Source organism: Spodoptera frugiperda, chromosome 30, assembly GCF_023101765.2.
Source record: "Spodoptera frugiperda isolate SF20-4 chromosome 30, AGI-APGP_CSIRO_Sfru_2.0, whole genome shotgun sequence".
In the NCBI taxonomy this organism is placed as follows: domain Eukaryota; kingdom Metazoa; phylum Arthropoda; class Insecta; order Lepidoptera; family Noctuidae; genus Spodoptera; species Spodoptera frugiperda.
The window spans coordinates 11,549,106-11,574,617 of record NC_064241.1 but is presented as its reverse complement, the minus strand read 5'-3'; the positions used below and the strand labels follow the sequence as shown (position 1 = coordinate 11,574,617).

General features: G+C 33.3%; 1 protein-coding gene across 1 annotated transcript; it reads right to left on the bottom strand.

The window, feature by feature from the left end:
• Nucleotides 1-561: 561 nt before the first annotated feature.
• On the bottom strand, nt 562-25,190 carry LOC118269790 (uncharacterized). Its single transcript, XM_035585102.2, has 5 exons — nt 24,715-25,190; nt 2,872-3,133; nt 2,399-2,572; nt 1,766-1,942; nt 562-1,322 (listed from the first exon to the last, which is right to left on the bottom strand). The coding sequence occupies exons 1-5, from the start codon at nt 24,872-24,874 to the stop codon at nt 1,220-1,222; spliced, it is 876 nt and encodes a 291-aa protein (XP_035440995.2). The 5' UTR covers nt 24,875-25,190; the 3' UTR covers nt 562-1,219.
• Between the last annotated feature and the right edge of the window lie 322 nt (nt 25,191-25,512).

Sequence of the window (25,512 nt, the reverse complement as noted above, 5' to 3'; positions counted from 1 at the left end):
TCGAACAAAAGAATAAGTCTGAAATTCCAATAAATAAATTTGGTGTTTTGGGGTAGCTTCACATGCTGCCAGTTAATCCATCGTGGGATATACTCATACATTGTATGTTTCATACAATAGTAGAGGTAATCAGTTAGATGCAAAGATACGTTACTCGTGCGTCCAAACTATTACAATATAAAAAAAAAACTAGATTTATGCAATTTTTGGAAAGTATACCGACGATTTTAATCTAATTCTTTTGTGTTTTATAAATGTACGTAGATATGGCTACCTTATATATTTTGTTTTGGTTACTACCTAATGTATTACGACATTTTTTTTTTCGTTTTGTGTGAAAGGTTATTTTATGTGAAGTGATTGCATTTGTTTTAGTCATCGTTGGTGAGTATTTAATGTCATTTTGTGTAGGATATGGTTTTCAGAATCAATATTCAGGTTAGGCATTATAATTATTAAGGTTTGTTTTTATTCTGCAGGCAGTGGGTAGAATCTGGAGATCATGTTACAGGTTATAATAAAACAACTTTGATAGTACTGTTTGTTTATTTACAAGCCTTATTTACCTTTAACCTCCTGAGTCCGAGGGTATGATATTTTCGTTTATTGATTTGATTTTTACAACATGATATCTTACCATTATATAGACACAAGAAAAAATAAAATTAAAATTAAAATTATAATTATTAACTAAAATTACAACGTGTCGTTTCACGAAAAAAACTTGATGCTAAACTGGTGCACTTCGGTAAATTTAGAATTTCAGTACTCAGGAGGTTAAGCCAAGAATACACTAGGAGACAAATGTCACCGGACATGTATCGGCAACATTTAACATACATTATTATTACAACATATATGATAGCGACAACACGTCACTATGTCCGTAGCGATGTCGTGTCGCGCGATGTTGCCAAAGTCATCAAAGGCATCGTCGCGCTATTTCACACAACGTCGCTGGCGACATTAATTATTGTCCCCTATTGTCTCCTTGGCGTTATCCTAAAACCTTAAAATAACTATGGTAACCATTCCATAGGAATGACTTGGTAACTATAGATTACATTTTGTACAATGATTTTAAGATTTTAATTACATACCTAATTGCCCTTTAAATAATTGATCAGTTAAAAATAGGCGAATAACCCAATAGTATCACAACCTGATTACGTTTACGTTGCGGTATTTTTACTTGATCTACATAATATTTGTCTGTATGTCATCGGAACATGAGCAGGTTTTGCAGCAGCCGTATCGGCGAGGATCGACACAGAGCCCGTCTTCGAGGACACCGGTACCTTCGCACACACATTGCGAATTTTCTGCAATGAGAAAAGTGTAAACATAAAATGTCTGTAGAGCAATACATCATCACGTAAAGGACGTCACGTAAACGTCATTCTCTTAGGCAAAAATTGTGCCGATCCCCTATAATCTATAGTAACTAAGGAATTAATACTCAAAACTATTTGGTTCTACTAAAGAAGCGATAATAGTTTAGCTCCTTTTAGACTAAATACTTCACAAGCGCCATCTAGGCACCAATAATGACGTTGGGCAACAAAAAAGACGTATCTACTCGTACAAACAATTATTCCAAAAAACTTTTTCATCATCATCAGCCTGTTCTCGTCCACTGCTAGACATAGGCCTCTCCAATGGCACGCCACTAAGCTCGATCTTCAGCTCTACGCATCTAACCACTAGCAGCCACCTTGCAAAGGTTACATACTTAATAAAGTTATTACAGGACATCACATCTCACCTATCACACTCGCAGAGTCGTCCAGCGCACCGGTTAATGAAGTCATGCTGCGAGTCGAAGTTCTCCAACGCACACAGAGGCTGGCCATGGTAGCACTTCCAGAAGTAAGGCTGCAAGTACACCGTGTAGAACGGGCAGTAGATGTTCTCGTAACATTCGTCGTGGAGCTTGCAACACCTGGAGGTGGAAAGGGATTTATTGGTCTTGGTGATGTTGATTTAGGATTTGTGTTAATATTGACAAATAGATAAATTAACAGTACACAACTTTAGTTTTGTGGTTAATTGTTGACAGTCATCGACAATTTTATTCAGCTAGACCATGGGTCTGCTAAAGGAGATTACTATGGTCTCCACGCTTGGCAATAAATGGGTTGAAGACCGCATAATTAGTTTGATCAGATGACATTACTGCCTGGGTTTAGTCAAAGGTTTATACAACTTAAATGGCTTTTAAAAATGTATACAATTAAGAGAATTAAACCTATTTCAGCATACACTTTATTATAGCACTTATTATGACTATGATTTTAATTTAATTAATTATTCACAACATATAAAAATTTCTAGCGTCCGATTTATCGAACGTTATGCCGTAATGGGTTAAAATGACGATGTTCCTCATCACACTCACCTATCAATACCGTCAGTAGGTCTCCCTTCCCCTAGGAAGCCGCAGTAGCACCCATATCCCTTGTAAGACAGAGGATCACAGCCAGTGGCACAGTACAACATGTTGTACAGGTGGAACACGCCACGCTTGCCACGGTTCTCCGTCTTACTCATGTATACTTGGGGATCTATGTTTCTGGAAACAAACATAATAATATTATATTTATTGAATTCCCAAAACCCCAAATTTCCAATCTCTAAAAGGCTGGCAACGCAATTGTAACTGCTGAGAGTGTCCATAGGCGGTGCAGAATGCTTAACATTAGGTGTTCCATCTGATTCGCTTGTTTGCCGTACTATACGATAAAAAACATGAAAAATGGACTGAGCATTGATGGCTAATTCAAGGTAATTCATTTTGCTATTTTTTGTCATTGAAAATGTTAAGAAGGATGCCTGACGCTAAAAACACTTTAAAATCTCATAAAAACTCACCTGACCCCTTTCCTATAATCGTCTTCAAGCACGGAGTACCTAAAGGGATCCCTGGCGAATCCAACCAGCAGTGGACCGCTAGCGTCCTTATAACTAAGTTGTTCTTCTATCTCATTACTCCTGGTGTCATTGTGGATGTACTTAGGACTATTTACATGGCTGCTAAAACTACTGACTGCGGTATATGGCTTGTAGACAGTTTGTAACTGTGCGTAGTGTGTGTTGTTGTATATTTGGTCGTACGTTAGGTGTCTTGGCCAATCTGGAAAGAGAGAAAATGGTTGTTAGAGATTTTTGAAGGTGGCTTAAATTATTGAAATAAAGGAAGTGCGAACAACAGATTATACAAAATCAAAGAGCATCAAGTGTTGAAGAATTGCATTATGTATAATTAAGTCCTTGAAGATGTCAATGAAGATTCACGTTTAAAAACAATATTTTTCTGTGCACTTTTTTAAGAAATGGACCATATCAATACTTGATAGCAGTATCGTTTTGACTAGATAAACACAAATCAGTTACGTAAATAAGGCTTATTTGCATCATCCACCAAACAATAAAAGCAGATCAAAATCCTCGTATTATGGTAAAAATCTGTTTCAGTGTTTCACGGCCTGATTGTCGTAGGACAATGTATTAATTGAATAGATACGTTTACATAGACGATACTGCGATAGCATACAATATACTATTGTTGGTGTAGGTAACGAACTGTGAAAATGTGTAACTGTGTCTATTTAGAACATTTCACTGGTGTATTGGTCAAGTAAATGGTACATATGATAAGACTACAGGTTGTACAGATATTGATTAGTGAATCGTAGTAAGTGTAGTTGTAGTATTTTTGGGCTAATTAATAATAAATAATGTCTACGTTTCTATGTCATATGTAATGTCACCTAGTTTGATGGCATCAGAGTTTATCTACAAAATCACATCTGCCTATTAACAAAATGACCTTATGCCTACTATCCCGAACGGGTAATTTGATGAATGTATGCAAGCCACAAATTACAATAGGTGGGCTATTAATGGCAAATGATTGCTTTTTGCTTAGACGCAATGAAAATTGTTCACGAAGCGGTAAAATAATTATTGCTACTATGTTGTGTATGCGTTAATAAAATTATGAGTCATGTTCGTGGTTCTCACTTAGAACTAACTTCTTTTACTACAATAAGCATGACATTGTATTATAAATTATTAACTTCTCAACTATGTACTTCCATGGGAAGTGAACATCAAAAACATTCACGTTCTGACCTCTCACCTCACATACTTAAGAGTCATTACACCTTGCCAAATCATTGCTAACTAATGGCAAATTGAAATCTTACTACATCAAACGAAATTAAACCTTATTGTGAGAGTAGAAGAGTTGATTAGGGCTTTGGGAACCAATGAAAGGGTTTTTTAATAGAGGAATGTTACGCATCATGGTGATTTACAAAGTAGACTTGATTTAAATCTGAGGTACGAGGCTTTGAATCTAAAACATGAATGCCGGTCATTTGAATACTTTATGATTGGAGTGTCGTATGGTAATACATTTCTTTTCTTTTATGGGATCAAATTATCCCTTACGGGCATTGGGATAGGTGGTTACGTTTTTAGATTGCCTTTGTTTATAACTGTTATTATTAGAACTTCAAAATTTGTACCTTAGACAGGAATGCATTGTAATGGATAGATTGGGAAGTTTCAATTGAAGTAATGATTTTAATGTAGTCTAAAATGTATTCTTTTTTATTACCGATTTCAAATATAGGATAAGGTGCTCTGTTCGGATGATTGTTTTATTAGGTCTAATATTTGGTGTTCAGGACATATTTTAGAATCCTATAGGTAAAAAAATAGATAAAAATGACAAGTTTTTGTTGACAAGGTGCACTAGCCAAGCATGTCACTAACTAAAACCATTACTATTGTTTAAATATTCTATTAAAACGATAATAATCACGTGCGACATGCGAAACTGAATAAATAAATAATTAACATTGATCAAGCGACGATTTTAATCAAATTTACATTTAAAATGATACATAATGCCGTTGTTTTGTGTCTAATTACAATGAAATTATGAAGTAAATGTCTTATTGTACTTTAAGTATTGTTTTTTGACCTGACCTTCACCTAAGTCTGAGATACTTATGTATATGTTAATCTACGATTTAATACAATGTTTGTTCTTGCAACGATTTAGATTGGATTATGAACAATGAGACATTTCGGTATTAAATTCTCACTATTTTTGTCAACCATTTTGATCTTCTTATCTCACTAGGTTTATGCAAGTTTGAATGTTATTTTTAGTTTTACTTACACATAGTTCAAATTAGATACAATGACAATACAGACGATATGGGAGTAATTATAATAGTTTGAGAAAAAACATAAATTGAATGGAAATTTTGTCTTGGTAACAGTATATTTTTAACCGACTCCTCAAAAAGGAGGAGGTACTCAATTCGGCTGGTATGTTTTTTTTTCTAGCTATCGAGGTTTATGGACCAATTTACGTACTTAATTCTTTTTCGTTTTTGTCTGTAACTACGTGTCGATGAACTATGTGATGTGTGTATCGCAAAGACGTGAGTTAATTCTTATTAGAAACAACTACAGCATGAAGGGTTTATTAGTACCTAGATATTTCTTTATAGATCACCTCTTGTTAGTATTTTGGGAAATAAAGGCGTGATGTTATTTTGTATGTATGTGTGTCGTAAACGGTAAAAGGCTTGTTGACACAGAGGATGATTCATATGTCAAAGTTACCCAAAAGCGTTGTTTCGAAATTGGACTGTTCATTTGTTGTTTCGTGTTGACATTAATGGTGTTAGGGTACTTTTCCACTAGAGATGTGCTATGCTACGTTACTGGATGCGTTTGGCTTCCACCACCAATCATATTCATTGGCACATAGCATAGCACTGGCGGAAACGTACCTACTCAGCTAAACTATGTATTTATATGGAAAGATGCGTGCTATGAATTCGTGATATGGGCGGCTTCCCTACTATCGCTATATCGCATACTCGAGCTGCGCACCTTTCTTGCACTGCACTGTTACTTAGGTTAGTATTAGTGTAAACGGTCACATAGTTTCACAGCTTAGCTGTTACATCTTCGTAGCATAGCTAGATAGCACATCTCTAATGTTTCGCATAGCCGACGCAGGTTTCCATAGTTCCAACAGCAAGAGCTATAACTTAGCTCAGCTCTTGGTCTGCAATCGGCTTTATGATAGTTTATGTTATCGTTAAAAGTAGTTTATTCTTAACCTTTTACAAATATAAATAACATCATAGTCACCACTGGAGGTTTTTTAATTCTTTCTGTTGTGTGCCCGAGATTTATGACTCTGTTTATCTCAGGAATTGAGTCACAAACTCGTAAATTCGTAAATTGGTTACCTGGGAATGAGCCTTGATGTTATTTTAATATTTTATTAACAATCAACAATCGTACAAATGCCTTTCTCTAGTTGGTTTAAAAACAAAGGAGATTAAAACGATCCTTAATCTGATAAGTACTATTAAGTTGCTGAATGCCATTGTTGTAATTTAGACAACGACTTATTGACCAATAATTACGATTATGTGTCAAGGTTCAATGTATATAGGCTTATGTAAAATATCTAGTAAATAAATATGGTTTTCAACAGTCTAGGACTTGTCAAATATGGTTCAAATGTTGCTAGTGGGCGGTATGAGAGTCCCTTGACATTTTATGAGAATGCAATGATTACCATACTTGTGATAATTTATAATGTTTTTAATCTGGTGTGGAAATTAACATAATTGCTTTATTTTTTAGTAAGATAAGTCATTTATTAATGTTGTGTGTAATATATTTGTTTACATAGATTGCGAGATGAGTTCGTAGATTTTGATAGATTAAATTAATTATTCTAGTTAAGTTGTTGAAGATAAACTTAATCTGGGTCGTTTTATACACTAAAGATATCCACGAGAATCAACGGGTAGCATCCACTTTTGAATTTGGTTCCAGTTTTATCTATACATATAATAAAATCGTAGAAAAGTGCTGTCTGTACATTGAAAATAAAAATAAAAAAAATAGCAGGGGTTATTGTTATGTCGATGTCGAACCCAAAAATGTAATTAACTTTTTTTTTGTCTGTTTGTCTGTTTGTCTGTTTGTCTGTTTGTCTGTTTGTCTGTTTGTCTGTTCGTCTGTGCGCGCTAATCTCAGAAACGGCTGATCCGAGTTGGATGCGGTTTTCACGAATATATTGTGGGATGCTTAAATTTACATTTAGTGTTTGTTTCATGTCAATCGGTTCATAAATAAAAAAGTTATGTCAAATTAAAGAATCACGTCGAACATTCTATGCTTATACCATTAATCTCCGCAACTATTTGACGGATTTGGTTGAAATTTGGTACAGATATAGTTTAGAACCTTAGAAAGGACATAGATATATTTTTATTTCAAAAATCAAAAAATAAAAATAAGAAATAAATTATTTATAAATAATTCTATGTCGATCGTTACACGACTTCGGTTCATGTTATTGTTTTAATTTATCGAAAAAAAGTAAATAAATAGTAAAAAGGTATGAAAAAAATAATATCAATATAATAAAACATTTAGTACAAAGAAAATGCTCTAACGGAGTATAGATAATTCTATGTCGATCGTTACACGACTTCGGTTCATGTTATTGTTTTAATTCATCGAAAAAAAGTAAATAAATAGTAAAAAGGTATGAAAAAAATAATATCAATATAATAAAACATTTAGTACAAAGAAAATGCTCTAACGGAGTATAGATAATTATATGTCGATCGTTACACGACTTCGGTTCATGTTATTGTTTTAATTCATCGAAAAAAGTAAATAAATAGTAAAAAGGTATGAAAAAAATAATATCAATATAATTAAACTTTTAGTACAAAGAAAATGCCCGAACGGAGTATAAATAAATAATCCAAGTTGTCTTTATCCTCGATAGATGGCGTTGGGATCGAAATAGATCGCGCTATGGTTTCGTTACATTCATTTGGTTGGGTATCGGCCGAGCGCTTCGGTACTATCGTAGAAAAAGTGTATTATCAGTCGTATGATTATTTGTCTGTAGTGGTCCTGCTGTTTCGTATATTCTAAATTGGTTTCGTTGTATTTGTCAATTAATAAGTTTATTTGTTGGGTTTTCCTGGTTTTTTAGTTAAGGACGCGTTCTCAAATCTGACGTAAATAAGCTATTTTTCAGTACATATTACGACCAAAAGAAACTTAACTGAACATAACTAACAATTACAATAGATAGATCACTTCTTTATCTCCAAAATATTGATTTGTAATGTGAAAAAAAGTTATATTTTATTATTGCAAACACGATTTTTCTTTACCTCTTCACACAAAATTGACAAAAAAGGGTTGAGTTTAGGAACATTTTACTGCTACTACACGCATAATTCTGAATCTCAAAAAAATATCCCGGGGAAGCAGACATAATCAAAAATTATACTGTGGGAAAAAATTACGAAAATATTTCAAATTGTCTCGGAAATAAATAAAAGTTCCCGTTTAATTTTTTCTCATATTTTGCTGTCAGACATCAACTTTAAAGCGTAGCAATAAGGGTTATTTTATTTGTTTACTATTTAGATTTATTGGATAGAAAATGTCAAATGAAATTTCAGTCCGCGCTCGAGCGCTGTCGTGGGTGGACGCTGCGTCGCCTGTTACAAAAAATGGCCTTGAAAAAGATCGCTGTACGAGTACAAAATATTTGATATTATACTTCACAAACCAATCTTGATATTTTTACCGACTTCACAAAAAGGAGGAAGTACTATGTTCGGCTGTTTGTATGTTTTTTTTTACACATTCTGTACGAGCAACACTTTACTGAATATAGAATGTTTCGTTATATTATTTTGAACATGAGGTTAAATCAAAATCCAAGATGGCGCCGACAAGATTTGCCAACTTTCCACCATGGGTGTCATTTTCATGGTTTTTGGGGTCGCTTATAGCGAATATGGAGTCAAAATCAAAATCCAAGATGGCGCCGACTAGATTTGCCAACTTTCCATCATGGGTGTCATTTTCGTGGTTTTTGGGGTCGCTTATAGCGAATATGGAGTCAAAATCAAAATCCAAGATGGCGCCGACAAGATTTGCCAACTTTCCGACATGGGTGTCATTTTCATGGTTTTTGGGGTCGCTTATAGCGAATATGGAGTCAAAATCAAAATCCAAGATGGCGCCGACTAGATTTACCAACTTTCCATCATGGGTGTCATTTTCGTGGTTTTTGGGGTCGCTTATAGCGAATATGGAGTCAAAATCAAAATCCAAGATGGCGCCGACAAGATTTGCCAACTTTCCATCATGGGTGTCATTTTCATGGTTTTTGGGGTCGCTTATAGCGAATATGGAGTCAAAATCAAAATCCAAGATGGCGCCGACTAGATTTGCCAACTTTCCATCATGGGTGTCATTTTCGTGGTTTTTGGGGTCGCTTATAGCGAATATGGAGTCAAAATCAAAATCCAAGATGGCGCCGACAAGATTTGCCAACTTTCCATCATGGGAGTCATTTTCATGGTTTTTGGGGTCGCTTATAGCGAATATGGAGTCAAAATCAAAATCCAAGATGGCGCCGACTAGATTTGCCAACTTTCCATCATGGGTGTCATTTTCATGGTTTTTGGGGTCGCTTATAACGAATATAAAGTGAAAATCTAAGTTCAAGATGGCGCCGACATAAATATATAAATGACCATGCCAGATCCTGCCCCACTTAATTTCATCAATGTACAAAAAATGTAAATTAATCAAAATTATGCAATGAAAATAAGACCCTTGGTTACTTAATTATTATTCTGATAAACTTGCGGATAAAAATTAGGAAATAAAAAGAATTTTAAAAACCCAAGGCCTATTTCCTGTATTTATCGCGACCCTCTGCGTTTCTTAGTACGCTTGCACAAGGAACAAAACGAGTAATTCAATAAAAAAAAGATTTATTAATGTAATGTGTACGAATTTTAATATGAATTTGGTTTTAATACATACTGCTAGTTAATTTTTTTTATATAATATATATTATAATGAATGCATATTATAATTATGATTTCGTGTTTGAACGTTAGTGATTAGATGTAACGAAACCTCATTGGCGTGCGTGTGTCATTATGTCCAAAAAGTCATTATTTGACATTCTCTCTGTCTGTTCTGTTTACATTGTTGTTTCGTTATGATTATGAATTAAAGTAGGATTACTAAAGGTGATATTAGTGATGAGTGATGACATTCCTTCCTTTCATAGCTAAACACCCTATGATAGCATTGTAATTTAATTATTTCTACCATTATAACTGCAATTAACCTAACCTAAATGTAATATTTTGTACTTAGATTCATATAGAAACCGCAAGATCTAAAGGCTTTTAATCATGTTTTTAGTTATCACTAATAGAGCAGCAATAGAATGCTACATTTGGCATGTCTGTACACTATATTTTTTTGGTGGGACAAAGCTCTATAGAGATTCTGGCATTGTCATTTTTCGACATGAGTGTCATTGTTGTGGTTTTTGGGGTCGCTAATATCGAATACGGAGTGAATCATTCGATTTTATAAAAATTGTCTTCTTCCGGAATTAATTGACCCAAGACAGGCAAGAAATATGAATTTACGGGCTCATTCCTCGCATATTCAAACAAATATCGTGAAAATAAAGAATTGATGTTTAATTTATTTTATGTATTTTCTTTGTTTGTTCCACCCAGGTCTTGTCACGTTCGTTACCATAATTGTTTTTTTTTATCTTGGCGACCCCGAAAACCATTGATATAAAACCATAATAAAATATACAATGTGATAGGGGTGAGACTTCTAACCCGTTAAGGCTGAGTTCTACATCTAATTTTATCGACAAAAGTCGGGGGTCGAAGGGGTCGAATCCCCTCCCCCTTAAAATTATGGCAATTTTAATGTTTTTTTTACTTTTTTTGATATCAAAGGTTGTATGCGTCGTAGAAACAAAAAAAAAAAACGACAAACGGTAGCTAATAACCTTGGCTAACTAATTCATTACTTTTTTCAAATGTTTGATAATGTTTTGGTGAGAAAAAAATCATTTGTGAATTATATTTACCGAAAAAATCACAATTTTTCAATATTTTCAATTAGGGGTTCAACCCCCATATTATTTTTTTTGTCGATAAAATTAGATGTAGTACTCAGCCTTAACGGGTTAGAAGTCCCACCCCTATCACATTGTAGATTAAAAAAACTTAAAAACATGTTTTTGTGATGAACCGAACAAAATAATTTTAATATTAATACTAACAGTAGGCGGAAAATTTAGTATTGTTATGAGAATAATTAGTATAAAAGATATGGCGAAAAAGTGCTCATCACGCTAAATATCTTTTCTTGAAAGTATATTCAAATCTCTTCAGGTTCGGCTGGGCTGGAGTTCATGTCAGGGATTCTACATCCTCGATTTTCGTATGGCGCTAAAATGTGCTCATCACGCTGAACAACTTTTCTTAAGATAGTATATTCATATCTCTTCAGGTTCATCTGGGCTGTTAAGTGTCCACGTCAGGGATTCCTGACCCTTGATTAATTTCTACGAGGTATTAATTTGCCACCGGTCCTTGATAAGTCTACAAAGTTTGAACGAAATCGGTCCGTTTAAAATGGGTAAAAATCGAGTTGGAAGAGGTCGGTTATATAGAAACATACAAACAAACACACATACATACATCCTTTACATATGAAACTAAATAAAAGCATGTAAAAAGTTAGTTTTGCGTTGGCACCATTTGATTTTTGATTTCGAACGCTTACTTTCCGAAAACTATGAAAATGACACCAATCGAATAATCCGAGCCCAAATTCGGCACTGAACGGAATTGAACAACAGATAACACAAAACATTTGAGTCTACGCACGCACTAAACAAAATAAAAATATTAAAAAAGAAAGTAAGAAAATATTCAAACTTTCAAAGTATCAAGTTCATTTTGTCATAATTTCCGCAGCTATCCGTGCGTATGTGTGTATTGTCGAGAGTCGTGTCAATGTAGTGATGCGATTCGATACCTGTCAATTATGAGAACGCGTCCTTAAACTATTTAACGTAGGTTTAGTTTGATATCGATTATTAGTAGTTACTGTAGTTAGTTTTTTTAATAAAATTGTAAGTCTAATTTATAAATTAATTAGATTAGATTTAAGTCGTTTCTTTTAAATTATTTAGTTTAAGCTTGGTTATTATAGCATAGAGGATAGGTTGTAATATAGTTTCTTTTTTAATTGTTATAAATTCGTAATTCGTAGCTTTCTTTAGTTTTAAGTTAGTTTAAGTCCGTTTTCAAACTATTTTTTCAATGCCCTAAGTGAGTATACATCTATTAAATTCAAACGCAGAGCTCATTATGTTGATTTTTGAAGAGTTCCCTGGAATATCTTCCACATCTCATTTTTGAAGAGATCCCGCGAGATCGGGAACTATGTGGTTAAAACCAAAAATTTGACGGAAGTCACTATTCCACGCGAACGAAGTCGCGGGCAAAAGCTAGTACATAATATTTTTGACCATCTATACATAGTATAAAACAAAGTCGCCCATTTTGTCTGTAGTCCCTTCGTATGCATAAAACTTTAAAACTACGCAACGGATTTTGATGCGGTTTTCACTAATAAAAAGAGTATTTTCTCCGACAGGTTTTTATATATAATTGAAATACATTGAAACTATATTAGCTGAGTTATAGCGATTTATGTCCAAGAAGTCAGAAAAAAAATCTAATTGAAGATTGCATTTGTGCGTGCGCCGCTTATACCGTTGGATACAAGTAAGAACAATGTATAGCAAAAACATTGGTCTTTATTAGTTCTACAAAAAAGTCCGCGATGACATATATCCAGCTTTTTTATTTAAGTCACAAAAACTACTTTTCTGTATTAAAAAAACATTTAATTCGTTGGGTGATGTTTAACTGGTGATATAACCAATAATACATATATCCTTATCATAATAAGTAAGTTCATCATCACGAGCATTTAATTTAGATTATTTTTGCAGTTTACAGTGTGTTATTTAGACATATAGTTTAGGAGATATCACGATATTAGTATTGCGGCACGGTACGGGCCGGCCGCGGCGGCGGGGGCAGCGTCCCTATAAATAATATTAAAAAGTAGGTACTACGACTTTGATCTATACATATAAGATAAAAAAAAATCTGTACATTACTTAAATATTTTTTCCAAAAACTGATAGGGGGGGCGATCAAAGAAGAGTCACAGAAACCAAAAAACATTTTAATATTTTAAACGCGGTTAAGGGAAAGAGAAGTTATTGTGAATTGAAAATTAGTATCCAATATGTGTTGGTGCGTTGACTGTATTTGTCGAAGTAGCGGGATACACGCAAACGAAGTTGCGCGGGTCAGCTAGTATATTCATAATGTCCTGCCTGGCTCAGCCCTCGATACAATGTGCCTAATTAATGACATAATTAGCGAAACGTGATTGCACTATAACTTAACCTCTGTATACCCCTCAGGGCATTAACAGACGTGATGCCACATCATGTACGTAATTGAGTACCAATGGAATTCGGACATTGTCTCGATGTCTCAATGACCATCACCTCAATGAGATAAATCATCGAAATACATATAAAAACTAGCACAACTGGATTGGTAACTTGTTGCACAGTGGACAAGTGACCTGGCCAAATCTGGATCATATTCCCATTGTACCGGTTTTTTCTCAGGTCAGCTTACATAATGCAAGAATGGGCATTTTTGTCCAACGACTCGATGTTTTACTTTGTGATGAATATGCAGTCCTTATTATATGTAAAATATGTGCTTGAAATATGTAGGAGTACCTTACTGTTGGTTTTGTTTACATTTTGTAATCGTATTGCGTGTGTTTACGACTTTAAGTTCAAGTAAGTACACGGTTGTGTTTGTAGAGTGAGACAATGTTGGTTTAAGTAGTCTTGGGTTAATCAGTAGGTAGGTGTCTTAATATCGGTAGTAGAAATGATCTATGTAGAGCTTTATGTAAAAGTCATACCTAGGCTTTTGTGAATCAGTCATACTTATTGATATTGATTTTGAAGTTTTTTCTAATAAGTAGATCTACTTGATGAAATAAGTCTTTTCATTTTAGCGGTTTTTGAAATAACCATGTTGTTTTTAACTAAAGAGTTTTATATTTTACGTTATCTCAAAGAAAATTATCCAGAGCAAGGATAGCTTGCCAGTGGTAACCTGTAAATATTGCGTGAGTAGGAAAATACACAATTTTCCGTAATTAACATGGAGACCAAGGAGAGGTTACTTTTTACGAGTAAATGTGTAATTTAAATATTTTTTATTTTACTTATTATAACAAGCTTCTGTTTAAGAGATACGCAACCTCATTAGTTGCACCTCCATGGCACAATATTGACCCTACTTTTAGCTCTTGACCCAAATGGTTTAATTTTGATAAATATTTGATCACGTACTGAGAAATGTGACGATAACTATTGATCTTATGATGTTCCATGGTCATACTATTGCAGATTAATGGGATGAGTCAATGCATTCTACGAAAGTGTTGTAAATTGTGTTTATTATGTCCTTGAGTGATTTATAATGTATATGGGTAATTTGTTTAGTCTATAGATAGAGTTTATATCGATGCCCTCTGGCCAAAAGAGGGTAAACGATATTTTTATGCGATATTAAGTTACACACATTATTCGATGGAGAAAAAATGGCTGATTCCGAATATGTATATAACTTAAAATTGCAAAAAATGTCGCTTACCATCGTTTGGCCAGAAAGCATCGATATTGACATTGTTTGCCGAATTTTGCATTTGGCATTAGGTGTGAATAAAATTGATGTCAGTTATAATAAAACTTATCGAGTTCTATGAATTATATTTATATCATTACTATGTGGATAACTTCCTTATCTATACTAATATTATAAAGCTGAAGAGTTTGTTTGTTTGTTTGTTTAAACGCGCTAATCTCCGGAACTACAGGTCCGAATTGAATAATTCTTTTTGTGTTGGATAGTGCATTTATCGAGGAAGGCTATAGGCTATAAAACATCACGCTATGACCAATAGGAGCCGAGCAGAGCGGGTGAAACCGCGCGGAAGTAGCTAGTAGTATATATTAAGTAGCCTCAATCTATACATATAATAAAATCGTAGAAAAGTGCTGTCTGTACATTGAAAATAAAAATAAAAAAAATAGCAGGGGTTATTGTTATGTCGATGTCGAACCCAAAAATGTAATTAACTTTTTTTTTGTCTGTTTGTCTGTTTGTCTGTTTGTCTGTTCGTCTGTGCGCGCTAATCTCAGAAACGGCTGATCCGAGTTGGATGCGGTTTTCACGAATATATTGTGGGATGCTTAAATTTACATTTAGTGTTTGTTTCATGTCAATCGGTTCATAAATAAAAAAGTTATGTCAAATTAAAGAATCACGTCGAACATTCTATGCTTATACCATTAATCTCCGCAACTATTTGACGGATTTGGTTGAAATTTGGTACAGATATAGTTTAGAACCTTAGAAAGGACATAGATATATTTTTATTTCAAAAATCAAAAAATAAAAATAAGAAATAAATTATTTATAAATAATTCTATGTCGATCGTTACACGACTTCGGTTCATGTTATTGTTTTAATTCATCGAAAAAAAGTAAATAAATAGTAAAAAGGTATGAAAAAAATAATATCAATATAATTAAACTTTTAGTACAAAGAAAATGCCCGAACGGAGTATAAATAAATAATCCAAGTTGTCTTTATCCTCGATAGATGGCGTTGGGATCGAAATAGATCGCGCTATGGTTTCGTTACATTCATTTGGTTGGGTATCGGCCGAGCGCTTCGGTACTATCGTAGAAAAAGTGTATTATCAGTCGTATGATTATTTGTCTGTAGTGGTCCTGCTGTTTCGTATATTCTAAATTGGTTTCGTTGTATTTGTCAATTAATAAGTTTATTTGTTGGGTTTTCCTGGTTTTTTGGTTAAACTATTTAACGTAGGTTTAGTTTGATATCGATTATTAGTAGTTACTGTAGTTAGTTTTTTTAATAAAATTGTAAGTCTAATTTTTTTAATTAGATTAGATTTAAGTCGTTTCTTTTAATTATTTAGTTTAAGCTTGGTTATTATAGCATAGAGGATAGGTTGTAATATAGTTTCTTTTTTAATTGTTATAAATTCGTAATTCGTAGCTTTCTTTAGTTTTAAGTTAGTTTAAGTCTGTTTTTAAACTATTTTTTCAATGCCCTAAGTGAGTATACATCTATTAAATTCAAACGCAGAGCTCATTATGTTGATTTTTGAAGAGTTCCCTGGAATATCTTCCACATCTCATTTTTGAAGAGATCCCGCGAGATCGGGAACTATGTGGTTAAAACCAAAAATTTGCCGGAAGTCACTATTCCACGCGAACGAAGTCGCGGGCAAAAGCTATACATATAATAAAATCGTAGAAAAGTGCTGTCTGTACATTGAAAATAAAAATAAAAAAATTAGCAGGGGTTATTGTTATGTCGATGTCGAACCCAAAAATGTAATTAACTTTTTTTTTGTCTGTTTGTCTGTTTGTCTGTGTGTCTATGCGCGCTAATCTCAGAAACGGCTGATCCGAGTTGGATGCGGTTTTCACGAATATATTGTGGTATGCTTGAATTTACATTTAGTGTTTGTTTCATGTCAATCGGTTCATAAATAAAAAAGTTATGTCAAATTAAAGAATCACGTCGAACACTATTCTATGCTTATACCATTAATCTCCGCAACTATTTGACGGATTTGGTTGAAATTAGGTACAGATGTAGTTTAGAACCTTAGAAAGGACATAGGATAGTTTTTATTTCAAAAATCAAATAATAAAAATAAATAATAAATTTATTCCGGACATACAGCCCGACATTGTTCAATTTCGTACTTATAGTACTATCGTAGAAGAAGTGTATTATCAGTCGTATGATTATTTGTCTGTAGTGGTCCTGCTGTTTCGTATATTCTAAATAAATTAGTTTCGTTGTATTTGTCAATTAATAAGTTTATTTGTTGGGATTTCCTGGTTTTCTGGTTAAATTATTTAACGTAGGTTTAGTTTGATATCGATATCGATTATTAGTAGTTACTGTAGTTAGTTTTTTTAATAAAATTGTAAGTCTAATTTATTAATTAATTAGATAGATTAGATTTAAGTCGTTTCTTTTAAATTATTTAGTTTAAGCTTGGTTATTATAGCATAGAGGATAGGTTGTAATATAATTTCTTTTTTAATAGTTATAAATTCGTAATTCGTAGCTTTCTTTAGTTTTAAGTTTGTTTTCATCTTAAGTTCGGAAAGATTATAATATTTCTTTAGTTTAAGTCCGTTTTTAAACTATTTTTTTCAATGCCCTTAGTAAGTATACATCTATTAAATTCAAACGCAGAGCTCATTATGTTGATTTTTGAAGAGTTCCTTGGAATATCTTCTACATTTCATTTTTGAAGAGATTCCGCGAGATCGGAAACTATGTGGTTAAAACCAAAAATTTGCCGGAAGTCACTACTCCACGCGAACGAAGTCGCGGGCAAAAGCTATCGATAATATAAATTAATTCAAACCATTTTATTCAAAGTCTGAAGTGAATAATATATGTCTTACAAACTCAGTATTTATAAAAGACACCAGTTAATATATTTAGCAAACATAACATAAACCTAATTACATACTTAGTTATCTTAATGAAAAAGTAAGATTACATTACAAAATGCAACCCACATTAAGATTTTTGTCACTAAAGCCTTGGTAGTTAATTGCAAAAAATAGTATTTGCGCAAGACAACATGAATTTGATTTCATTACTGCAAACATTTGGCAAGTTTAAAAGACTAAGAGTAATAGGCATTCTTGTTAAACAAGTATCATAATTATAATCAGTTATTTAGATCAGATTTAATGATGTTATATAAGTGAAAGTAAAGTCGGTTAGAAGACGTAATTCTTCCACATTTTGGTTGCCACCGGTTGACCGCCAACGAAAGCGGTTTGCTACGTTTCCATTAAACCACGGTAATTTGTAAAAAGAGCCGAATTTTATTTATTTTCTTGTTATTCTTTAGGTACCGTTGCTCTGGAGAAATTTGTCTTAAGTTATGGTTGTCGGTTTTTATTGTTTTTATGGAGTATGATTGAGGTAGAGAAATGTTGTTTGAAGCGGTGTTGGTTCCGTATTTATTTTATGTATTTTTATTTAAATTTCAATCGAGGTATGTAGGCAATTAATATTGAAATGGTAATGTTGGACTGCAAATAGAAGTTATGGGAGGCGTATAAAATACACGTATTGCAAGTTAGATAAAACATTTAAAAACTATGTTACATATTTAGCATATCTGTTGCGTCTCTTATAGCTGATTTCAATAGCCGATCTCAGTTCAAAATCTTTAGATTAAAATCAATCCACATTAGTTCTATAAAGTTTCTGTTAAAAATGAAGATCGATCCAAAGATTTTGGATTAAGATCGGTAATTGAAATTGGCAGTTGGTCACTGGTCCGGTTGAATTGAAATAAAAGATATTTGGAAAAAAATCAAAATTAAACATTTGAGTTATAGATAAGTAATTTCAATGGAGTCAAACCAAGGATTTAGAGTAGTAGTTGTGTGAGTACACGATCGCGAAAACATTTCAGTTAATGAATATTTCTTTATAGATAACTGATGGCAAAGATTGTTGTCTCATAAATTAAGATTAAACACAGAATAGATAGTAAACATTGCAATTTGAACCCATTGCCAAAGATATTAAGAAACACATGAATGTCACTAACAAGTGGTATTCAGAACATTAAGTAATTAATACGTGTTGCAGTTTTAGTGAAATCGTTTAATGTTACGACACGATAATAGTGACATTTTGGTGTTATTGTGGCGCGGACAATTTCTATGGTGATAGAAAGTGGATCTTACTGCCATCATGAATGTGCAGTTTTAAGTGAAACTTGTTGGTATCAAAGAAAGCTTGTAAATTCCTCTTTTATACAACAAAGTATTACTCAATCTGCCTATCGCAGCGTCTTGTTGTACAGCAGTCGTTAATTCGATAACGGACTTCGAGATTCCCGTGATTGATTCTCAAGTTATTACTTTTACGAGTATCTCCGCATGTTGATAGACAGCTTAATACCAATAATAGTATCTAACTATTAGTAAGTACTTATGGTAGTATTAAAATAGAAGAAAGAAAGAAATATATATCTTTTTATTAGGTACAAACACCAGGCGAAATATAATAAAAAAAGAACAATAAAAATAAATGTAAATATACACAAGTTCAGCATGAATGCCAGACATTAGTACCTGAGACTTTTTCGACTGAACCTGTGGCTGTATCACAACAGACGTAAAGCAGTATCAGAGTGCATGGTATTGTAAATAGGTGGTCATTGTATCTCATTATAGTGGCAAGTATTATATTGACAAAAAACATACTAAATTAGTTGGTACCAGGTACATCGTACACCATTTGTCCACGCCGCTATTGCCCTTAAGGCAAAACCGTGACAAATACCCATATGCCATGATTATGTTAATAGATGAACAAGGAAGAGACAATACTTTACTTGTTTAACAAATTGTTATACTAAGTAAACATCCCTGTTTATAAATGTACAGCTGTAATTTATTGTCTAAACATTAGCATTGAAATGAATAGTGCAAATGATTGTAAAGGATTCTCACACAATCTAACAACTAAATGTTTCTGTATGTCATTAGGCTATGCATGCTATATAAACATTAGGTAAGTACTTACTGCACATAATATATCATCTCTACCAATTTTCTGTTACTTTGTTTGGCCTTTGGTCGAAACTATCGTTCTTAACAATAAATAGGTACTACATAATACTTAATAATTGCAACGTGACGCCTTTTAACTTCGACAGGATAGGCAGAGATGCATATTAGGGCACGTAATGCCACTATACAATGTACACTCGCTTTTCAACATTTGTGTTATAAGTCCCATATCTCGGTCTCATGTAATAAAGGGTGCTACTACTGAGAAGAAGCCCAGAAATATTTTGCCCGACCCGGAATTCGAATACAGTTGTACTTGCGACCACTCAATCAACGAGGAGAAATACCTAATAAATGGAGAAATATATTTAATGAAGATGGTCTATAATGTTACTAGGTGTGTCAGTGTGGCGTAAACTCTAGCTGAATGTCAATATTTTAATGCAACGGACGTGCAGCAACCTTCTTTAATCGAAATTAACATTTCAGAAACTTGGAAATATAAAAAAAACAATGATGAAATATGTTTTGTTTATGAATTTAAAGTTGATGTTTAGTCATTGACTAGTTAAAATTTGGGTCAGTAGAAAGGTAGAGGACGATTAAATGAGAAGGCACTAAGAAAAGTTGTATGAGGAATTGAAAAAAAGGAGTCTGATAACATTCTGATATAGTAGAACCAATAAGGCTTTATTAATTTATCCACAATTTTTTCAAGAACACACTGAATTGGTTTGTAGCTAAACCTGATGTTTATTTATTTTCACACTTCTTTTACATAACATCTCTAATAGTCAATCTTAGGATGATGCAGAAAGATACAATAGTAGGCAAAAAAGATGTTGATGCACACCCAGACAGACAACTTTACTTTACTTTTATGTGCATATTGCATTCGTTCGTGTTTATTCTAAAGATTAACATCCAAGGAATAACATTGTTTTTTTGCGGTAGCGTGCAAATTATATCAAACATTATCAGACGGATGCGAACATTACAAGTTTACAAGATCATTTATTTTACATCTATGATATAAATTGAATGCAAGTGAATTACACAATAATTATAATAACATTAACTATATGGGTCAGTGTCGTGTAATAATAGGTGATCGTTATATCACGCTAATGTGCTAACGACCTTAGAATAAGATCGTGTTTAGATAACTGCAATAAAAACTGCATTTTGATAGAGAGATAAACTGTTTGTTAAAAATAGAGTTCTTTTTTGCAAGGTTCCGCATTTAAATACTAATTATTAAAAATAATGACTACTGAGATTACACTGTTTGTATTTCGGTAATTATCGGTTTTTTTAATGGAATAGTGGGTTAGCGATCAGTGCCGCCCATGGACATCCGCAACAACAGAGGAGTCACAGGTGCCTTTTAAAATGGTAAACGTGTTTTTTTTCTATTTTAATAGATAGTTCAGTTTCTGATCTTACGTGGGTAATAAACTTTTTTAAAACTAGGCAGTAAATAATAATAGTGAATCATTCTCCTTCTTTCTGTGTCTTCCTAATTACCATAAAAATAACATTTGTAATAGTAAAACATTTCTTGTTGACTTAATAGGAAATTACGTATGTAATTCTAGGCACATACCGCATTATTTTTTAATAAGATTGAATGTTCTTTGTTACAATAACCATATAAAGGTTTATGGTGTATTTCCTTGTGTGACCCATAAAGGAAGTGCAGAGAATGCCATCTCAGTACACATATAGACCATTTTACCATCGTCGTGAATTGTAATCGTCTAATTTATAGTATTGTACCATGTGGATTGAGGTTAACAAAAGATGTTAAAAAGGTCACATAATAACGCCAATCAAACGCCAACTATTATGTATTATTTCCACTATAAAAACATTATTAGGTGACCAATAAATGACCTGTGTTATACTTATTTCTTTTTGTTAAACATGGATGTGTACGTATTTAGGTAAAGTAATCATGGTTGATTGCAAATCTTACAATAATTAATTCAGTTGACCATTCTTTTAAGATACAAATTTTTTTAGAAGAGAACTTTTAAAAATTCAAAGTACAGAATCTTGTTACGACTTTATCAAGTCAATCGGTATGTAGTAGGTCTGTTACGAACAATCGCGTCGGAAATGCATTGTGTAATCGAGTTAATGGTGGAATCGATTATTGGGCTCGCCGTTCCGTTGCGTTTTCGCGACACTGCTCGCGGAAAAGTTCACTATACCATTTGACATAATTTTTATGTAATATCAAAGTACTTACATGAAGTTTCACGGTTACCGCAATTGCGTTAGTCTGATTACACATGATTGTATTGTTGTTTTGAATTCTGTTTCGGTCATTCCCACAATGATGTTTAGCCCTCGACATTTTTAAGCAACCTTGCTTTTTATTATACGTAATCTCAGAACGAGTAAGTGAATATGTGAATGTGTAGGACGTATATTTTTGCTGTTTATTTTGTGGGAACAACCACAGGACTTTCTTAAATATCTGTTCGGGACCTCACATTCAAACCTCACCCTTACAGCTATGATCACCCGATACAAAACTCCCTTTATTTTTAAAGTACCGAAATTTTGCAAACAAACTTCATTGTACAGAAAGGATTAAAAATTCAATTAATGAAGGGACCAACTTTGTCGATCGTGTAAAAGTTGAATAGATTCCTATACTTAATTACGAATTCCAAAAGGAGTGTAGAGTATATTTGTCATTGAAAAGGTTTATGTAGCGGTCGATAGGTGGGCGGTCACTGGTAGACCACAATCTTTGCAAAATGGAATCATTTATGTATTTTAAATTCGGGGCTGCGGGGGCGCGTAGCGTACCTACTTTAATTTGGAGATGTATCGAAATCTAAGGGTAGTCTTATCGATTAATTGATTCTATTTTTACTGTTACAATATACTATTGCTATTTGAATTGATTATGAGACTGTATCGTTGGAGTCACACGCAAAGCCTCCAGACGGAGTTATAAATAAATAAATTCTTATTACTTTTAACTAGCTACTTTCGCGCGGTTTCACCCGCTCTGCTCGGTTCCTATTGGTCATAGCGTGATGTTTTATAGCCTATAGCCTTCCTTGATAAATGCACTACCCAACACAAAAAGAATTATTCAAATCGGACCAGTAGTTCCGGAGATTAGCGCGTTCAAACAAACAAACAAACAAACAAACTCGTCAGCTTTATAATATTAGTATAGATTTAAGCATGAATGCTATTATTGACAGACAAAGATGACTATGCCATAATCATATCCCTTTTAAATCTACATAGAAACATTACAAGCCCTTAAACGTACTTCTAGTTATAAGTAGTTACATGTGTAACTAGTATCAACAAGTGTCATTGTCTGTCACGCATATGGAAAGGGCTTACTGCATATTTTGTACGAGAAGAGAACAATGCTGACTATTATTTGGAAATTACACTCGCCTTATAGATCAGAGAGTCTATTTATAGATTGTATGCTAAATATAAAGTGTTCTAAAACTATCTGAAACGGCTTTAATGGGAGGCAGTGTTGTGTTTGAAGATTATTAATGACATTTATGATATAAAAAGTCTCATAAACGATTATAAAGCAAGAGATTGAGACGTAGAAGTCCAAAAACTGACTTTAAACGTAAGTAGGCATCCCAAAGTGAAACACTGAGTTACTGGTCCAAAATGCCTATTCTTGTATTATGTAAGCTGACCTGAGAAAAACTGTTACAATGGGAATATGATCCAGATTTGGCCAGGTAACGTATACATTGTGCATACTAACTTTATAAATTAAATTTTCTCATCTGTATCATTCAACATCACTGTTCTCATCTAATGGAATATTTTCATGGCTTGAAAGGCCTTCTCATTGAATTTTTGTTTGCTATAGTTATAATCCTCATTAGACATCGTAGTTAGGATATCGAAAGTTTATACGATGACGATGCATGTCTATTAGATCGCAGGTTTAGGACATAGCTCAAAATTTCTTCTTCCTCTCCTTATCGCAAGCTTCTTGGGGTTGGCATAATATATCTTAATTTTCCATTTTCACATAATTCTAGCTCACACATACTTAACTCATTCCTAAAAATTTAATCTGGGACATTAGTACGAGTTTGCTTTACGTTAAACGAGATCGAAACTAGACCGCATTCGGCGCTCTTATTGGCCGGCTCCACAAAACCAACCAATCAGTGCGTCAAACGCGATCTTTTCGATCTCGTACTAAGCCCTCTGTGATTCACGTTTAAAAATTTCAATTATGTATACAAAGATTATTCGTAGCTCTATATGTAATGCAAGGTGAACATAATGCCCTCTCACTAACTTCTGCTTAGATAATATCTGTAAGATGATCATTACACAATCTTAATCTTAATTTAATTGCTTTTTCTGTATTGTTTCCATTGTTAGTGTATTTTTAATTTTTATTATACGAGTACAATACTTATTTGATGTACATTTTATCTGTATAGGACATTTGAATCGTCACAGTAGAATACTTTTAGCATCACCTCGACTTTTCAACTGCACCCGGTTGAAGAGTTGAGTCTTTATTTAAACTTATTTGGTACAGTTTCATTACAGTTTCCTTTTGTCATTAAAGTTACAAGACAACTACACATTTTATTCAATAGGAATTAATTATTTAACCCCTTTTTTCTCCCGCCTGGGTGAGGTGAGGGGGTGTGTCAGATGTTTACTGTATTAAATTCCGAAGAACACGAAGCGATATAATTAAAGAATTATTTCAGTAGGTACCCTATTTACACGATAAGTCTTTAATTGTTCTGCTTAATTTAGATTTATAATCAGCATCATGCTTGTTGTTACCTATCAGAAATATTTATGGAAGGCTTCCAGTCGTTTTTCACATCTTTGGCTTTAATTATTCGACTAATGTTTACAATTTTGTTTTGGCTTAGAATATACGTTCTGTTACAACAAAACGCAGAAAAAAAGCTACAATATATATATTGATCTATTGTTAAAATAACTTCATTAAATATAAAATGTCTCTCACCTGCTTTGCAGAGTACTGATGGCACAAACAACACAAACAGACCCGCATAAATGGCCACCAAACTATTTAATTTTCGACACGCACAGATAAAACATGCCACTGTTCTCCAAACACTCGTGTTTTTGCCGGCTCCCCGCAATTTTGAACTGTTTACCACCATTTTTAGAGTTTTAATTTAAATAGCACACGTTGTTTAAAGTCACATCACAGATTATAATAATGTTTACAAAAATAGTTCATAACAACTAAAATACTTTTATAAAAATGTCGATTTCAATGAAATTTTTTACTTGAAACATTACATTTATACAAATTATTTCTATTTTAAAAATATTCTTCACAAAATAAAATGGAAGAAAGCTTTTAATATTTTGTCAATGTTCGTAAATAATTCTGTTTTTAAATCTCGCGCTCTAAAAGCGCGGGAAGACGCGCGCGGATCATGCGCGGTGTGCGGCGCAATGATCTGTCATTTTTTCACCGGGCACAGACCTCCCGCTATACTGCCTTCTGTTTGATTCAAACAGCCTAAAGTACGTAGGTAAGTGTATCATTGTGATCGTGACCAATTTTCTGGTCCATATACATAACTTGTAATTTACGGAAATAAAACATGTACCTAGGTACCATTTGTTTGTTTTGGAGATAAAACTGGAAAGTTTTTTTTTTAATAATTACTTTCACTTTCATTGTTTCAAAACGATTATCGAAACAATAATGGTGCTATAAACTATAGAACTTATATTATTTAAAAAATAAAAGATGACAATATAGAGATGTCAAAAGTTCTTTATTTAA

Coding starts and splice junctions, on each gene's coding strand:
- LOC118269790 (XM_035585102.2), bottom strand. CDS start 24,874: ATGGTGGTAAACAGTTCAAAATTGCGGGGAGCCGGCAAAAACACGAGT. Junction 3,134..24,714: donor ATCAGTACTCTGCAAAGCAG/GTGAGAGACATT, acceptor CTCTCTTTCCAG/ATTGGCCAAGACACCTAACG. Junction 1,943..2,398: donor CCTACTGACGGTATTGATAG/GTGAGTGTGATG, acceptor TTCCACCTCCAG/GTGTTGCAAGCTCCACGACG.